The following is a 19,657-nucleotide window of genomic DNA, read 5'->3' as shown; positions in this document are numbered from 1 at the left end:
AGAGCCATATCAGGGCGGTGCTGCTTTGACATAATAACGTCACACACAAGACAGAAGTCGCAGCACAGGCTTCATGTCTCACCCAGTCACATTATTCTGACACCGGACCAACCAGTCCTTGCACTAACCCCATAATGCCAGACGCCAGGCGGAGCAGCCACTAGATTGCCAATTTTAAAGTCTTAGGTTTGACCCGGCCGGTGTTCGAACCCACGACCTCCCGATCACGGGGCGGACGCCTTACCACAACGCCAACCGTGCCGGTTTTGTTTTGACCTTAGAACGATGTCTTCATCATAACTGTGAAGAACAGAACGGAGATCACTGTCGAAGTCGGCCAATCTGCAATCATTGCACTCTCTCTCTCTCTCTCTCTCTCTGCTTTAAAGTGTCATCTTCATGATACCTGATTAATTACAATACACTCCCTTACTTTTCCAGAATGCTATATACATATGTCGTGCCGGATTGTGTTAATTGCCGAATACGTGAAATCGGCAGCCCATTGTCCAAATCGTGAAGTGATTGTCAAAAGCTGATGAATTTACAAGATTTTAACTTCACTAGTCAACTAAATTGCTTCTGGGGGCAATAAAGGTGTTTCCCAAGGTCATTTAATGTGGTGTGCTTTAACGGCTAAGTGTTGCATCCTTAGTGTTTTCTGGGGTTTTAAAGGTGCTGTCTGAATTTTAACTTGCATCTTCTCTGAGTTGTTCAAAGTGTTGGCTATGTCAACCAAAGTGTTCTCTGGGGTGTTCAAAATATTGTCTAAGTCAACATACGTTTTACCTGGGATATACTTGAAGTTCAAGAATTCTACAGTTCAAACTTTCTCTTCACAATTTCGGCAATATTCTGCCGATTTCGCGAATTCACCTGCCGATTTTACAAATTCGGCAATTACCACAATCCGGCACGACATATATATATATATGTATGTATATATATAATATTATAATAAAGATTGCTCTACAAACCTACAAACTGACCCCTCCCTTTCCCCTTTCCCTCCCGAAAAAAACCCACCTGCACATACCCCCAATTCTTCGTATTTGAAAACGTATGCGACAGCCCTTGTATGTATTCGGAAACTTATGCGACAGCCCTTGTATGTATTCGGAAACTTATGCGACAGCCCTTGCATAAATGCATCTGTTCATGATGAGAAATTTTGAATGTTGCGTCTTTAATCTTAAGAACATTACATACACATAACCGGGCCAGGGTCTTAAAGGCTAAAGCCCTATATTTACACACTGACTTGTTTCAGGAGACAATACAATGGGCCCTAAAAACAACTCCAAAAAGCAGGCAGCTGAAAGAAAAAAAAAAGCTGCAGAAAGAATGTCTCTTAAAAGAGCAGAAGAAACATTTCCTGAAAGACAAGAAAGACTGGCCAAGCACAGACGAGAGCAAACTGAACAAAATCTAGCAAAACAGAGGAGCCGCCAAGCCATCCTTCGTAGCTATGAAGACCCAGAGAAAACTGAAAAAAGGCTGGCAAAAAAGAGGAGCCGACAAACCACTCTTCGGAGCTCTGAGAGGCCAGAAGAAACTGAACAAAGGCTGGCAGAACAGAGGAGCCGACAAACCACCCTTCGGAGCTCTGAAGACCCAGAGGAAACTCAACAAAGGCTGGCAGATCAGAGGAGCCGACAAACCACCCTTCGGAGCTCTGAAGACCTAGAGGAAACTGAAAAAAGGCTGGCACATCAGAGGAGCCGACAAACCACCCTTCGGAGCTCTGAAGACCCAGAGGAAACTGAAAAAAGGCTGGCACATCAGAGGAGCCGACAAACCACCCTTCGGAGCTCTGAAGACCCAGAGGAAACTGAAAAAAGGCTGGCAGAACAGAGGAGCCGACAAACCACACTCCGGAGCTCTGAAGATCCTCTTCATCGAGAGCAAATGTTGGCTACAAATAAAAGATGTCAACAGAGAAGACAAGAGCAACCAGAATCTGCAGACCAAAATATACAGATCTTCCAGCAAGAAATTTGTAAAGGACCTGTATACGAGTGTGTCAGCTGCAGACGGCTTCTGTATAAGTCGTCGGTTTGCAAATTCACAGAGCGACCGTACAGACAAACAGACGAACATTTATTGGCTACTTGTGTGTCGACAACACAGTCCTTTGACGGCCTCAGGTACATTTGCACAGCTTGCTCGTTGGCACTGAAAAAAAACACCATTCCGAACCTCTCTGCTGCCAACGGGCTTGCTGTTGCGGAGACTCCCCAGCCTCTAAAGTACCTAACACCCTTAGAGTGCGTCTTCATCAGCAGAAGGATCCCCTTCATGAAGCTCCTTGGACTACCCCGCGGGAAGCAGCCTGCCATCCATGGAGTTGTCGTCAACGTACCCATCAACCCTGAAGAGTGTATGGGCGTACTCCCACGACTTCCATCTTCAGACTGCTTTCTGCCGGTGAAGTTAAAACGAAAGCTGGAATATCGAGGTCACGTGCACTACCAAAACATTCGTCCCCACAAGATTGTAGAAGCCCTGAAAACGCTCGTGCGCATCAACCCACTGTACAAAGACGTTGTCATCAACAACCAATGGGAAGATGACAGTGCACAGGATGACCCCGATCTGTGGGAGGCCCTAACTGCAGATCTTACAGAACAAGTAGAACAAGCTCAAGAAGAAGAAGAAGCAGCAGCAGCAGAAGAAGAAGAGGGCGAAGAAGAACAAGAAGAAGAAGATAACGGTGAAGATGAAAGGCAAATGTACAGTGGTATTGCCTTGGACACCTGTATCCAGCCCAAAGACCTCTCCGCTGGGATTGAGTTCGCCCCAGGAGAAGGCAAGACTCCACTGTCATTCCAGTCCGACAAACACTCGGAGGAGTACAGTTTTCCACAGCTGTTACCCTCAGGACAGTTCGGCTTCAGCGCTGCCAGACCCAAACCGCTGTCCCTGAAGAAGTACTGCAGAAGCCGCCTCCTGCAGTCTGACCCCAAATTTGCCAAGAGCGTCGAATACCTGTTCTATGCTCAGTACAGGTGCGAGGCAAAGGACGTCTATGATTGCCTTACCCTGGCTACAAGAAAGGGTGCGTCTTCACAAAACCTGACAGCGGGGGCAATCAACAACTCCCTGGACAAATTCCTTGCCACTGACCTCGGCACACACTTTCTTCAGAAGGTGAGAGGCAGCCCCGCATACTTCCACAAAATGCTGCTCGACTTGTTGGGAATGATCAGGCAGCTGGGACCATGTACATGGTTTATCACATTGTCAGCAGCTGACCTGCGCTGGCCTGACATCATCCACGTGCTCGCTCAACAGCAAAAGAAGAACTTGACTGATGAAGAGATTAAGAGCCTGTCTTGGCAAGACCGCTGTGACTTCCTCGGAGCAAATCCTGTGACAGCGGCCAGGCATTTCGACCAGAGGGTTCAACTTTTTCTGAAGCACATTCTCCTGAATAAAAAGTTGAATCCTCTTGGCGCGATCACAGACTTCAAATACAGGATAGAGTTCCAGCAAAGAGGATCTCCCCATGTCCACATGCTTGCCTGGGTGAAAGATGCGCCTTCTTTTGCCGAAAACTCCGAGAGAGATGTGGCGGCCTTTGTCCAGCAACATATCTCCTGTACTCTCCCTGATGATGATCCTGAGCTCAGCATACTGTTGCAAGAAGTCCAGACCCACCACCACTCCAAGGCCTGCAGAAAACATGGCGATAAATGTCGCTTCCATTTCCCCAGACCGCCTATTTCATCCACAATGGCCGTAAAACCTCCCGAAAACGCGCTATCAAATGCTGAAATAGAAGACTGCAAGGCAACGCTCACGAAAGTCCATGATGCTCTGCACAGAGTTTCTGACAACGGTGACCTTGAGTCTGTAGATGATCTTCTTCGTCTGGCTGATGTCGATGAACGATACCAACAAGCGCTTGTGTGGTCACACACTAGAAATGGCCAGCCGGCCATTCTGCTGAAGCGATCACCAAAAGAGACATGTGTCAACAATTACAACCGCACATTAATGCGAGCATGGAAGGTGAACTTGGACGTCCAGTTTGTGACGAACGTTTACTCGTGCGTCATGTACGTGGCTTCGTACATTTCGAAACCCGAGAAGACACTTGGCGAGTTGCTCAAAGCCGTCAGTTCTGCAGGCCAGCATCTGCCGCGCAAACAGTCCATGGCCAACGTCGCCAGACACTTTCTCACGCACCGTGAAGTGAGCGCGCAGGAAGCTGCCTACAGAATCCTGGGACTTCCGTTGACCAAGACTTCTCGCCAAGTGCTCTTCCTCCCCACAAATCTACCCAAAGACCGCACTCGCCTCGTCAAATCAATGCACCTGCTACAGCAGCTGAGCGATGACGATCAGGACATTTTCTACAAGAACATCCTTGATCGCTATGCCGCTCGTCCTCGGTCATTGGAAGCCATGTGCTTGGCACAATTTGCAACCATCTACAGATACAGCTCTCAACGCGCTGCTAACGACGACCAGGACATGGACGAACTGGAGTTACAAGAGGCAGCCGGTGACGATCCCATCGACACCTTACCCAAGGAAATCAAACTCCTGGATGAGCTGGGTTCCATGTCCAGGAGGAATACACTGGCTGTTCTCCGAACGCATCAGTTTTCCCAGTCCAAGCAGCCTGAAGAATTCTTCCACTCCCAGCTTCTGCTGTATTGGCCTTGGCGACGGGAAGTGGAGGACCTGTGCCAACCATCATACGAAGCCACGTACAAGCAAGAGTTCAAAACGTTGCAAAAAACAAGATCACACTTTGAAAACCACACTGAAGAAGTGGATGACGCCGTTGATCAACTGCAGTCGGTTGGCGTTGGTGAGGACAGCTGGGTCAACATGGCAGCAGAAAACGTGCAACAAACTGCTGATGACAGCGCAGCAGAGCGCACAGAAGAAGGCCTGTTTGACCCGTCAGCTGCACTACAACAACACCAAGCCAGCAGTGACGCCGGTGCACCTCCAGTGACATACGCTGTCCTGCACGAGCGCATGGACAGTCAGCAGTATGACGACATGGTGTTGTCACTCAACGAAGAGCAACAGCAAGTCCACGACTTCATCACACACTGGTGTTTCCAGCAAGCCGTCTCTCATCGGAATACTCCTCCTCCTCCATTCCACATCTTTCTCACTGGAGGAGCTGGCGTTGGAAAGAGCCATGTGGTCCGGACCATTGTGCAGACTGCTATAAGGTGATTATTGTTATCTTTTGATTTGCTGTTTTAGACAAAAAGGGGTGTAATGGACTTCCGGTATGACTACCGCGTGAAGTACACGCTTTCAAGCACTGCCTCAATAAAAAGCTGCGTTCAGCCAACCATGGGGCCTAAGAAGAGCAACCAGGTCAACCAAGCTAACATGGACAAGTTTATAGACAAGGAGGTAGGCGTGGGTGAGGTTGCCGATTTGCAGGAGCCACCAGGGTGGGCGAAAACTCTGTTGTCAGAGGTTCGTGAGATTCGCACCGCCATTACAAATCTAAACACGCATGTGGAAGAGAAGATCACGATGGTTGAAGGGAAGCTTGAGTCTACCAAAAAGCAACTTGAAGAAAAGATTGAGGAATTAGAGTTTAATTCTAGAAAGTACAACTTGCTTTTGTGGGGTCTGGGCAAAACTACTTCTGAAGATTGTCAAGACAGAGTCAATGCTTTCATGAAGTCTGAGCTAGGGTTTGATCGAGAATTTGACATGGCGGCCTGTCACCCGGTCAGAGGCGACACGGTGATGATTCGTTTTGTTCGTATGTGTGACAGAGAGTCCGTGCTGAAAAGGGGCTCTAAGCTCAAGGGGAAAAAGTTCTCATTGAAAACGGACCTCCCCCCTCGCCTTCGCAGAATTCGTGCCGAACTGAGATCGGAAGCAAAGCAAAGGAGAGGTTGGTTGGTTGGTTGGTTTTTGGGGTTTAATGTCTCTTCAGCAGATGCTAGCTGCTATTCGAGACCGATGCAGTTATTTTCTTTTCCCTTCATATGGCAAGTTCTACGTTTCAGACTATTTACATTCAAATCTATCACTGTAAAAGAAGGTTCTAAAAATTAATAATTTTCACTTCTGGTACTTTAAATCTTGTAAAAAATCTTGATCTCTTTTAAAAAGTTAAAAATCTTGTCCGGGGGAACATCCCGGAAAGCAAAGGAGAGAAGACGGGAAAGTGGTGCGTGTTGTCGAAAGGGGGAAGGGGGTGTACTTGCAAGAAAAGCAAGGCAATATGTGGAAGACCTTATAATCTCACGAATATTCTTGTTTGTCACATTGAATTCAACCACAATGCGTAGCTTTCCTACGGATCTAAATCACGATAATCTAGTCTGATCGGTAAAATACAATCAGGGGAAAGAACTGTGATCGCTAAAACTGTATGCGCATACTCATGAGTTTCTCCCCCATGACCTACTTTTGACGGTCCTCTTGTTTTGCTGATGAGTTGTTTGTTTGTTTCGGAATTATTATACAGTACTATGTGTTGAAATAGTGCGAGCATAAGAGGTCATGGCATTTTGTTTTTTTCTTCTTCGCTGCAACAGTACATGTTTTGTTTTATTGCTACATGCAAAGCCACAAGTAAAGCCTTTGTTTTTGTGACACAGAAAAATGTACATTATACAAGCAAACACACACACACACATGCAACACACACACACACACACGCATGCACACACACACGCATGCACACACACACATACAGAGAGAGAGAGAGAGAGAGAGAGAGAGAGAGAGAGAGAGAGAGAGAGAGAGAGAGAGAGAGAGAGAGAGAGAGAATGATAGGATATACAGTGAAATTGCAAATGTCTATTTTTAATCATATTTTCAGTCTACATTTTTATCATTGATTGGTGACTTCAAAGATACTGGGAATAAATAAAATTTCTGGTAAATGAAGGTGAGATGGGTATGGGTTGAAATCTGCCCTTAGAAATTACATTACGTAGCACGTGTCTGCTGTACTACCATTCTTAAAAGAAAACGGTCTAAAATGTGAACCATTGTTCAGAAATTGGATATGTACCGCTTGGTTTTTTTTGTGTGTGTTGTTATTCATTGACAGCTTGTCAAATGAGATGCGTGAGGGATTGATGATTGTGTTCCAAGTGCTGTTATATTCTGATAAAAGAAATTTGCTAAGAAAAATGCGAAGTATTACATGTAACTGACAACTGATGGTACTTCATTAGGGTGCACACACACACAGACACATACTCCCACACACATACATACACACATGTGAGTACATGTATTGAAACTACCCATGCCTACAGTGAGTATGTAATGCAAATGATAACCGACAACTGTACAAGAGAAATGAGTGTCGACTGTTGATGATGAATGTAAAAATGAAAACCTACAACTTTTATTGTGGACTCTGACTGTGCAAATGAAAAACTTTAACTGGACAATTGAAATCAGTGTTTATTGTGGACTGTGGCAGTGCAAATGAAAAACTTCCATTGGACAATTGAAATCAGTGTTTATTGTGGACTGTGGCAGTGCAAATGAAAAACTTCAACTGGACAATTGAAATCAGTGTTTATTGTGGACTGTGGCAGTGCAAATGAAAAACTTCAACTGGACAATTGAAATCAGTGTTTATTGTGGACTGTGGCTGTGCAAATGAAAAACTTCAACTGAAATCAGTGTTTATTGTGGACTGTGGCAGTGCAAATGAAAAATTTCAACTGAAATCAGTGTTTATTGTGGACTGTGGCAGTGCAAATGAAAAATTTCAACTGAAATCAGTGTTTATTGTGGACTGTGGCAGTGCAAATGAAAAACTTCAACTGAAATCAATGTTTTATTATGGACTGTGGCAGTGCAAATGAAAAACTTCAACTGGACAATTGAAATCAGTGTGTATGTACTGGGACTGTGCAAATTTATGAAAATCTTCAACTGACAATTGAATCTGAAATCAGTGCTTCTTGCGGACTGTAACGGTACAAATGAAAACCTTTTTATAACTGGAAAGTGAAATCAGTGATGGTTATGAATTATGATTGTGCAAATAAAAACCTATAACTGTTCAAGCGAAATCAGATTGACTATTGTCTAAGATCATACAAAAGGAAACCTAACAGTTATAGGTTTTTATTTGCATACCTATAATTGCATGTGAAATCTTTGTGGAATTTTGCAAATGTATATATATGTGACACCAGTGTATCCCCCTTGTTGTAAGTTGTGATGTGTGTAGTATATTGAGACTAAATAAAAATGAATGTGCCACACATACACACACTCTCTCTCACACACACACACACACACATATCACAGCCTATAAAGACACAGGCACCTACCTAAACCTCAAAGCCCAAGTCTGATTTAATGTTTCTGTGCTAAACAGTCACACATTTGTTAACCAGCCCTGTAAGGTGCTGCCTGTCTTTTTGTTTTTCTGTTTGCCGACAGCTAGCGAAAGAAAATTGAAACTGATGTTTGGTTGATTGATTTGCCTCTGTACTTGGATAAATAATGTTAATTCAAAGAAACACTGAGGAGTGTTAATTGGTAACAAATGGCAATAAAACAAGGAATAAAGTTCTGTTTATAAATGTTAACCTGTTTGCTAAACTGTAGTTTTAAGTTTTGAGTTAAAACTCTTCATAATTTATTTATCTAAAAATGTTGTCTTTTTATTTGATTATCAGTATTGTAATCTGAGTGTGCAGAGGCACATTACAAACGATAACACGCTTTTCATTGTCTGATAACTGGTACATACATCATTACATGTAGTTTCTAATTCTAGTCTGTTTCAACATTGTCTTTGAAATTTATATTCTGTTTTTGAACCTTAGTTTTCTAGTTTTGTTATAGTTCTGATTAGCCCTTGTATAGATAAAGGCGGGTGCTTTTCATTTCATCGAGTTGTGCTGGAAGGAGTCTTGAGTGTTCTTATTGATTTGATATATTGTCTGTATGTATTTAGGATGTCAGGTAGACATCCCTTTTTGTTTTGTGCTATTTTGTGGTTTGTGTTGAAAAAAACAGGCATTATTGTTGAACATTTTGCGGCATTCAGGGTGCATCTGGAAAACAAGACTGAATTTACTCTATGTCTAACGTGAAAATTGCTTCATGTAATGTCCAGGGGTTGAATAATTTTCAAAAACGTAGAGATGTTTTCCAATTTTTGCGTCAGAAGAACTGTTGCATTTATCTTTTGCAGGATACGCATTTCGAAGAGAAATTTGAAAAACAGATTAGAGCTGAGTGGGGTTATGAGTGTTTTTTTGCATCATTTAGTTCACAATCTCGAGGTGTCGCAATTCTTTTTAATAATAATTTTGATTTTAAAGTTACAAAAGTAATAAAGGATATCCGAGGCAACTTTCTGATTTTGATGATCAAAACAATGAATATAGAATTCATTTTGGTAAATATTTATGGCCCCAATAATGATGATCCTGAATTCTATGATAATTTGAAAGAAAAAATTTTATCATTGCAAAACCCAAACATAATAATTTCTGGTGACTGGAATTTAGTTTTAAACCCAACATTAGATTACTGTAATTATAAACACATCAATAACCCGAAAGCACAAGAAAAAGTAATGGACATTGCTTCTGAATTAGATCTCATAGATGTGTGGAGAGAAATTAATTCAGAAATACTAAGGTATACTTGGAGAAGACCCAACCCTCCACAGCAAGCAAGATTAGATTATTTTCTTGTTGCAGAAAGCCTTGTGACACATGTTAAAGACAGTGACATTCTTTATGGCTACAGAACTGATCATTCTTTAATTACTTTAGAGATGGAATTCAAAAAGGAAACTCGCTTTAAAAATTTCTGGACGTTTAATTCATCGCTGCTGCGGGACACAAAATTTGTAGATAAAATCAATGAAACTATTGCAAAAATACAAGAACAATATTCGGCGCTTGTTTACTACAGAGCAAATTTACAACATATTTCAGTAGAAGAGTTAGAATTTACTATATCAGACCAATTGTTTCTTGATACCTTACTCATGGAACTTCGCAAAGAAACAATGGAGTTCAGTGCAAAAAAGAAGAAGGAAAATAACAATAAAGAAGAAGAATTGGAAAAAGAAATATTAGATTTAGACAAAAAAATACACAAAACGGATAATGAGCTACAGATGCTACAAGAAAAGAAAAATGAGTTATTAAATATTAGGAAGAGTAAGATTGAAGGTATTTTATTACGCTGTAAAGCAAATTGGGCCGCAGCAGGAGAAAAAACTTCTAAATATTATTGTAATTTAGAAAAAAGACACTTTGTCAGCAAACAAATGTTTAAATTAATAACAAAAAATGGTTCATGCATAGAAGATACTGAACAAATGTTAGAAGAAACAAAGCAGTTTTACCAAAATATTTATTCTGAAAAAGATGTAATTGATATTGACATAAATGACTATGCTCAATCCCTTCCAACATTATCAGAGGTTGCGTCAGACTCCCTGGAGGGTATGATTACGTTAGAGGAAGCCTCAAATGCATTAAAAAACATGAAAAACGGGAAGAGTCCTGGCACAGATGGCTTTACAGTAGAATTTTTTAAATTCTTCTGGAAACAGTTAGGTGGATTAGTGGTTAGATCTCTTAACGAGGGCTTCTTGAATGAGCAAATGTCAATAACTCAGAGGGAAGGTATTATTATCTGCATACCTAAAGGTGATAAACCCAGGGAATATATTAAAAATTGGCGACCGATATCACTGTTAAATGTTACGTACAAAATTGGTTCAACTTGTATCCAGACCTGGGAACCCATACGATTTCGCCGTATTTTGTACGCATGATTGTCGAGAATACGCTCAGTACGGTCAGTGGGAAAAAAATACGACGAGAAAAATTCCTAGACTACTTTTCTTCACAAGCCCATCCTGAAGCCGATTCAGTATTTTGGCACATGATTACGTCACTATGTTAGCCGCCGTCCGGAAAAATATAATCGGATCGTGTCAATCAATCAAAACAACCAGGCAAACGAAAGTACGGTATTTGGTGAAATCGGCTCCGAGAATAAACAAGTGAAACAAAGGAGAAAAGCGAAAAAGTTTGAAGAAAAATATCACACACACACAATTTGTAACCAACACACACATGTAGCCTAGTCCCGCCCGGAATAAGCTTTTTTGGGATGATTTACGACTTTTGCGCACATTTCGAGCAGACGAAAACACAACATGGCGGCTCTCGCTCCTCCAACTATCGCGAGACACAAAAAACCGAAATCTCGCGCGCGCGAGATCCTGATACATCCGGTGTTTCTCTGTACGCTTGTCACGACGACTTGTTGACAAACGAAGATTCTTGAAAGAAAGAGAAAAGCGCCGAGTCTTGAGTAGAGAGCTAATAAAGTACCGGTAATCGCTAATCGAGCGAAATGAAAATCCGCGGCGACTTCCATTAGGTGAATGCTATTCAAGTTTAGGTAACGTTTTAGCCGCATCTTTTTATAAGCCGCAATGCGATTTTTTTTTTTAAAGTCGCGGCTTGTAGTCCGTCAAATACGGTACAGTTTGTGTCAGTAAAAATTGAAAAAAGCATTTGTTTTAAATGTATAGGTAAACTTAATTTACGGTGTGGCGGACGCGCATGAGGCATGTTTTAATCATGGATGTGCAAACGCTGTGTGGAGTACGCTCATTTTTGTGAAAATACACCAAGTTTGTTTGAGAATACTCAAAGTGCAAAACAGGGGTTCCCAGGTCTGTGTATCGCAAATAGGATCAAAAAGGTACTTCCTGAATTAATAAATTTAGATCAAACTGGTTTTGTGGCCGGAAGATATATTGGTGATAACCTAAGGTTAATCTACGACATGCTACACTATTTAAAAGAAGAGAATTTACCAGGTTTAATAGTCTCACTTGATTTTGAAAAGGCTTTTGATTCTGTTAACTGGAATTACATGCATAAGGTATTAAAGGCTTTCGGTTTTGGTGAAGATATTTGTAACTGGATTTTGGCTTTTTATTCAAATTTAAGTGCTTCTGTGATTGTCAATGGTAAATCATCAACTCGATTTCCTATAAAACGTGGTTGCAGGCAGGGTGACCCAATCTCACCTTATTTATTTATTTTGTGTGCTGAAGTGTTAGCCTGTAAAATTAGGGAAAATAATGATATAAAGGGCATTCAGGTTAATAACACAGAACATAAGATAAGTCAGTTTGCAGACGATACAACCACATTTCTTGAAGGCTCGAATCAATCTTTTGTGGAATTATTTAATACTCTTGATGAATTTGCTTGTATTTCAGGACTTAAACTTAATTATGATAAAACTTGTAATGTTTGGGCAGGCAGTGAACGAAATAACCCTACTCAGTTTCTTCCACATAGAAAAATGACTTGGAATCCAGAAAGGTTTAAGATCCTTGGACTGTGGTTTACAAATGATTTGACAAAAATGGCAGAAATGAACATGATGGATAAGTTCAATGAAGCCAAGAAATTATTCAATATTTGGATGAAACGTTCTAGTACACCGTTAGGCAGAGTTGCAATATTGAAATCATTAATACTGTCAAAACTGGTCTATTTGTGGATTCTGCTTCCAAATCCACCACACAATATGATTCAACAGTTGCAGAAGATGTGTTTTGTTTTTGTTTGGGACGGAAAAAGAGATAAAATGAAAAGAACTATTGCAGTACACTCCGTGCAAGAAGGAGGTATATCTATTCCAAATATAAAAACATACATTATGTCTTTAAAATTATTGTGGATGAGAAAAATTTTTCTTGGTCCCAAGTGGAAGGAAATTCTCTTGCGCAACTGTCCGGAGGTTGAATCAGTCCGAAATTTCGGACCCAAAATATTAGCAAGAACAAATGTCAATCCTTTTTGGAGAGATGTTTTTGAAGCATATTTGGAATATTATGGAACATTGGAAGTTACAACTAAAGATGAAGTTCTTGCAGAACCTCTGTTCTTCAACAACAAGTTTAAAATTGGTAATAATTCCTTTCATTGTAAAAATTGGTCAGACAAAGGTGTTTTTTATGTGAAAGATTTGTTACAAGAAAATGGAGTGTTTTTGGATGTGGAAAGCTTTAACACAAAGTATTCACTTTCTGTCAATTTTTTGGAATACTATGGATGTATTAATAGTATAAAATCATACTTGCTCAAACATAACACTGTTGTGGAAGATAACCAATGTATGCCCTGCATAAAGGCTATTAACTGTATTACAAAGGATTCAAAAGGATCTAAGGTGTTCTATGACGTGTTGATAGGTAAAGCTTGTATTCCAAACGCATGTACAAACTGGGAAAAAAATACTAACACAAACACCAGTTGAATGGCCAAAAATATTTAACGTTACTAGGAAAATTCAAGAAACAAAATTGAAGTGGTTTCAGATAAAAATAAATAACCGAATACTTGTAACAAACTCAGTCCTTAAGGAAATGAAAGTTGTTAATAGTAATTTATGTAATTTTTGCAAAGTTGAAAAAGATTCGATTTACCATTACTTATGCAAGTGCCAACATGTCAGAACCTTTTGGGCTGAGTTTGAACAATTTCTAAAAAGGAAATGTGACAACTGTATTAGACTAAACCTTACTGATAACTTGATACTTTTTGGTTTTGACAGTAACATAAAGACAGATCAAGGCTTTGATTTCATACTCTTGAACGCTAAATTTTTTGTTTATAAATGTAGAATCAATAACATCAGACCATGTTTACGTGTATTTTTGAAAGAATTATCTTATCTACATAAAATTGACCAATATGTTTACAGTATTCATATGAAACAATATCAGTTTACCCTTAAATGGGCTCCATATAATGCATTATTAGCTGCCATATAAATTATGTATTATGTTGTTTTGTCAAATATTTATGTACCTTGAATTGTTTGACAATTAATTCATGCATTCCTGAATAAAAAATGTTGAAGAAAAAAAAAAGGGGGTGTAATTTTTACACACTATGTGGGTTGCGTCACTAAAATATGAGACACAAATGATCTACCATTTCCTTAAAGTGTTATGTACAATTGTGGATAGCATACTTGGTGTTTTCTTTTACAATATTACCATGCAAAGGATTTCTTTTTTAAGGTGTCTCATTTATGGTCCAACATTCTGTCTTAGATTCTTGGCCAAAAGCCCTGCGGACGTCCCGATCCTAGTGAGCGCCCCAACAGGAGCTGCCGCCTATAACATCGCAGGCCACACACTGCACAGCGCATTCCTGCTGCCACTTGGGGGAAGCCAGTACGACGACTATATCAGACTCTCCAACGAAAAACTGACAGCTGTAAGAGAGAAGTTGGGCGCTATTCAAATACTCGTCATCGATGAGATCTCAATGGTTGGCGCGGACATGCTCCTCACAATCCACAGGAGGCTCTGTGACATTAAAGGCTGCACAGAACCATTTGGTGGCGTCTCCGTCCTGGCTGTTGGGGATCTCCTTCAGCTACCCCCTGTGGCGCAAAGAGCGGTCTTTCTTCCTCCGTCAGACGAGGTTGCTGCCATTTATGGATCCCTGTGGCAAGCACATTTCTTGATGGCAGAACTGACCACCATCATGCGCCAGGACAACAACTCCGTCTTTGCCAAACTCCTACATCGCGTGCGAAAGGGAGAACAAACGCCTGATGACGTTGAACTGTTGCAAGCACGAGTGGTTGACTCTGATGAGCCGCCCTTTCCTGACGACACCACTCATGTCTTTGCCTACAACAGACAGGTGAGCTCAAGCGCGGTTACTATACAATCAATTAGAAGGTAGAGTAAAATTTTGAATGGAGTTAAAAAAAAAATATGCTTTTGCTCTCATTGCATAAAACGTATCATTCATATGACAATAAAATTAATTATGTACATCGCAGCAACATAAACAATTATAATTCTCAGAACATTTTACAACAAAACCTCTCTCTCTCTCTCTCTCTCTCTCTCTCTGTCATGTCGTTTAAAAAATGAATGTCAAATAAATAAACCCAATCAATTAATCAACAGGTAGGTGAGCACAACAAGAAACTTCTTGAGCGGCTCCCTGGTCCAGTGTTCATCCTGCAGGCGTCAGACTCGACGAAAGACACACAGACAGGAAGAATAAACTCCGCGTCCTTTGACTTAAACGCCGGTGGACTGCCCAAAGAAACAACCCTTGCTGTCGACGCCAAGGTGATGTTGACCAAAAACATCGACGTCAGTGATGAACTCGTCAACTCCGCTGCAGGCATCATCACTGGATTTCTGCCACGTCCGGACGACAGTCCTTCGTACAAGCCCAAGTACGTGCTGGTGCGTTTTAACGACAGCAGAGTTGGTGCCAACACCAGATCCACCCACCGCGCCATTCTCCCTGATCGTGAATCAACGCCAATTCCTGCAGTAGAAGCCCAAGTGCAAATCAGAAAACAGAGCAAGGTGACAGGTAAACGCACTCAATTCCCTCTGTGTTTGGCCTGGGCTGTCACCATCCACAAAGAACAGGGGAAAACTGAAGACAGGTTAGTGGTCTGCTGCGAGGGGCGTTTCCAACCTGGTCAGTTCTACACTGCCATCAGCAGGACCAGAACCCTCGACGGACTCCATTTCGTTGGCCCACTGCCGTCGTCAATCGCTGTCAACAGAAAGTCCTTGGCTGAAATGGAGCGAATGGCAACGGCAGCTCGCTTCCGAGATGAAGTGACCCTCATGACCACTACCAACGACACCCAGTTCCGGATGGCGTTCCTGAACATCTGCTCCCTCAATGCACACAGCGCGAGTCTACTGGCAAACCGGTACCTCGCGTCCATGCATTTTGTAGGGATTGCGGAGACATGGCTGACTGCCCATGATGACACCACGCACATGCCCGGGTTTCACACCATCAGGCAAGACCACCCCCAGTCCGTGCCCGGAAAAAGAAGAGGCGGTCTGATGGTGTACATGGAGAACGATATGGTGCTCATGACACAAGTCCTAGTACCACTCATGGACTTGGAGCACATTACTTTGCTCGTAACCTTTAAACCAGACCCGTCCAAAAGACTGTGCCTGTGCGTGGTGTACAAGAGGCCAAGAATCAGCCATCCTAACTTCCTCGTTTCCCTGGAACGCCTCCTCCACACGATACCGCTGCAAGCCATGCCGACAATCGTGACAGGGGACTTCAACACAGACCAATGCTCTCAAACAGCACAAATGCAAGCCAGTTGAAAAACCTCATGACGTATCACGGGCTGCACCAGCACGTCAAGAGCCCAACGCACCGCCAAGGTGGACTGCTGGACCACATCTACAGCAACATCGACAATGACTCTGTGCACGTTGCCGTTACCGCTGTTCACTTCAGTGACCATGCACCAGTCACCCTGACCGCACCTTTCTTTATCCTGTAACCGTAAAACATGACGCCAGTATGGAAGCTCTTGACAATTTGTTGTATATTTTGTGACTTGTAACAGACAACTTGTTGGATTTGGTGACTTCAAGAGACAGTTTGTTAGAGTTGGTAACTTAAATGCACATTTTGTTGGATTGTGTAAAGAAACATTTTGTGGGGTTTTGTCAATTAAACTTTTACTGACAGTTTGTTAAATCTGGGGACGTGAATTTTAAAGTTATCGTTATCTGACTGAGACTACTCCTTTTCTGCATTCGATGAGACTGAGACTACAAAAATAGTGGATACTATTGTGAGACAGATTGCGCGACTAGAGCGGTGTTTGAGGTGTCAAATTCTATCAGTTTTCCCTATTCCAAGCAGAAAGCCGACATCAGGTAAATATCAATCGGTAGTGTAGATGTATGTACTATGCATTGCCATTGAACATAATTTTATATACAGTGTCCTTTAATTTTTTTTCTCTGATTTAATCCACACGTGGTGAGCATGTTTTATATTATATACATGAGACGGTTTTTACAAAAAATGCGGTCAGTAGGTGTTACAGAAAGAGTTATATTGATTTGTCTTTTTCTCCGCCTGTCTCTTTGTCCACTCAATCAACTTATTTTAACCACACTTGTTAGCAGTGCCTTCTCAGTTGGTGGCAGTGAGAATGGTAAGGACGGGGGTGTTTTTCCTACCTCGGAGGAATTTCTTGTTTGAAACATTCTTAGACAATTGTTTTTTATCATGTCTGTCAACTCTGAATTCGATTAAAAAAGCTTGTTTTAGTTGTCTTTAGCCGTCTTTAGTTGTTTTTAGCTGTCTCTAGCCGTCTTTAGTTGTCTTTAGCTGTCTTTAGTTGTCTTTAGCTGTCTTTCCATTGATTCTATTTTTAGGCTTGTTTTAGTAGGTGTGTGGGTACAGTGTTTGCGTGTGGCGATATGATGTGAGTATGCGATGTGAATGTTGCTACATGCATGGTTGATTGATTGATTGGTTGATTGATTTTGCAGACACACAGTCAAGCGTGTAATTTCTCTTTTAGAGATGAATAAAGATTATTGTATTGTATTGTATTGTATTGTATTTAGTTGTCTTTTCGCCCTTTATAGGTACCGGCAGCTTTGTATGCTATAGAAGACCATGAGGTGAAGTCAGTCACAGATGGACCTGCTGTCTGGGTGAGGCGCAAAACTGCCTGTGAAGAAGCTGAACATGCTGCCCCAGATTAAAGCCAGGTAGGTTAATATAATAATAACATCCTTTGTGTTTTAGTCACATTGTGGTTTTGTAAAGCGTGGCTGGTAGCTGTGTGCGGACAGACACTGGTTAGCTTAAACATGTGCACATGTATTTTATGTATGCATAATATAGGAAGGTGAAGAAAGTAAATGCATACATGTACACATTCATTTTCCTTACTTGCAGGTATGATAACAGAGTTTCTCGTAAGCTTCCGTCTGCAGACAACTTTGATCCACGGGCTTATGAAGACAGAGTGCATACTGCTGAGAAGGAAGCCTTGTTTGCTGAATTACTTTCCAAGGTACAGTTGCATCTCTAGTTATGTTGTCAGGCGAAGCAGACAACATATTGGATTCACTCGTACAAAAGTGCATCATCACAAAAGTATGAAACGGGCTTCAGTTTTTAAACGTGGTCGAAGTTACGTCAGCCAAACCGAGGGTGATTTCCATCGCTATTTTTAACATTCTCTAAAACTGAGGTAGAAATTTCCTACCCAGCATTCCACGGGTCTAAAATCAAATCTGAGAACATGTTTGAGGGCTATGACGCCTAATGGGTAAATTAGGCTGTGAAGGGAGGTAATCTGAGACACATGACGTTTACAGAGGATAAAGAAGGGGTTTGACTTTTGTTATGAAGCACTTTTGCTCGTATTACTATTAATGCTACAAAATTGACTATAATTGGTTACAAGGCTTGTTTAGTAATAGTAGTTGTAACTTTTGTAATATTAGTGCATGTTGATGTTGTTTGCTTCTGGTTTTTTGGGGGGTGTGTGGGGGGGGGGGTGTTGAAGGGTTGGAACATGGTTATTACTTGTACTGCAGGGTTTGTGACTATACTGTTGTTTGTTCCACAGTTATTTTAAACAATTAAAAATATAATATAAATTATATTTGTGTATTCTGTTGTCTCGCAGGAGCTGCCCGATGCTGCAGTGCTAGAGTGCTTGGTTGACAGTAGCCAGGATCCAAGTGAGACCACTGATGCAGATGAACAGCTTCTGCAGCATTCTGTTGCAGCAAGGACCATGGATATCACTTCACAAGGCGACATAGATCGTGACTTTGATTGTGTTGTTGATGCTCTGCGTTCAGAGCAAGAGACGCTGCAGCGGATTGAGAAAGCAACTCGCGGACAGAATAACAATCCGCTGTGGTACGTTATGAGGCAGGGCCGTGTGACTGCCTCCGACATGAAGCGCGCCTGTTCTAGACACACCACCCTGTGTGGGAAGCCCGACACGGACTGTACAAAATTAGTAGATCACATCCTGGGGAAACGGACAGACTTTGACACTCCAGCTTTGGCTTGGGAAAGGAAGAAAGACAAAAAAGCAAGAGAGCACTATTGTCGCGTGGAGAAAAAAAAGCATAAAAACTTTACACTCAGTGAAAGAGGGTTACAGATTTCCAGTATAGAAAACCCTTCTTGGGATGCTCAGTGGATGGTCTTGTATCATGCTCTTGTACTGGTCACAGTGAGAAGTTGATAGAAATCAAATGTCCGTATGCACTAAGAGAGCTGTCACCCAAAGATGCCGCAAGGCAGAGAGGTTGCGAGCTGAACGTAGACAATGGGAGCTGGAGTCTCAATGAAAGGTCTCAGTACTTTCACCAAATACCAACACAGCTGTTTGTGTATGGTCTGAGTGAGTGTGATTTACACAACAAAAGGGATTATCATTGTCCCTGTGCAGTACAGTGAGAAGTTTGCTGTGGAATTTGTCCGGAAGGCAGAAGATTTTTACAAATCCCAAATTTGCCTTGCATTATTGTGTGTTAAAGCCTGAAATTTGTGACCAGTCTGTGTAACCCTTGGTAATGATTGCATTCATGAAGAAAATGAATTGATCATTGTTCTTTTTGAGCGGTGTTTGCATTCAGATTGACTATAATTATAGACTTGATTGTTGAGCACACTGCTGGTTGTGCTTTATTCAGTCTCTGCAGCAGACAGTAAAGAAAGCTCCCTGTGAGCTGCACAACAGCATCACAATCATTTTACTATGTATTTCGCTGTTTTTGTTTGTTTGTGTGATTTGGTAAAAAAACCCATGAAAACTCCATTGTAGCAAT

General features: G+C 41.6%; 2 protein-coding genes across 2 annotated transcripts; both read left to right on the top strand.

Moving 5' to 3' along the window:
* The first annotated feature begins 14,001 nt into the window (after positions 1-14,001).
* Positions 14,002-17,068, top strand: LOC138983215 (ATP-dependent DNA helicase pif1-like). The gene is made up of 2 exons (XM_070356627.1): positions 14,002-14,731; positions 14,944-17,068. Exons 1-2 carry the CDS (start codon positions 14,037-14,039, stop codon positions 16,154-16,156), a joined length of 1,908 nt encoding a protein of 635 aa, XP_070212728.1. The 5' UTR covers positions 14,002-14,036; the 3' UTR covers positions 16,157-17,068.
* A 120-nt stretch (positions 17,069-17,188) lies between these two features.
* Positions 17,189-19,254, top strand: LOC138983357 (uncharacterized). The gene is made up of 3 exons (XM_070356753.1): positions 17,189-17,569; positions 17,760-17,877; positions 18,499-19,254. The coding sequence occupies exons 1-3, from the start codon at positions 17,547-17,549 to the stop codon at positions 19,069-19,071; spliced, it is 714 nt and encodes a 237-aa protein (XP_070212854.1). The 5' UTR covers positions 17,189-17,546; the 3' UTR covers positions 19,072-19,254.
* The last annotated feature ends 403 nt before the right edge of the window (positions 19,255-19,657 follow it).

Source organism: Littorina saxatilis, linkage group LG12, assembly GCF_037325665.1.
Source record: "Littorina saxatilis isolate snail1 linkage group LG12, US_GU_Lsax_2.0, whole genome shotgun sequence".
NCBI lineage: Eukaryota > Metazoa > Mollusca > Gastropoda > Littorinimorpha > Littorinidae > Littorina > Littorina saxatilis.
The sequence above is the reverse complement of the archived record's forward strand: the minus strand, read 5'-3'. Positions and strand labels throughout refer to the sequence as shown.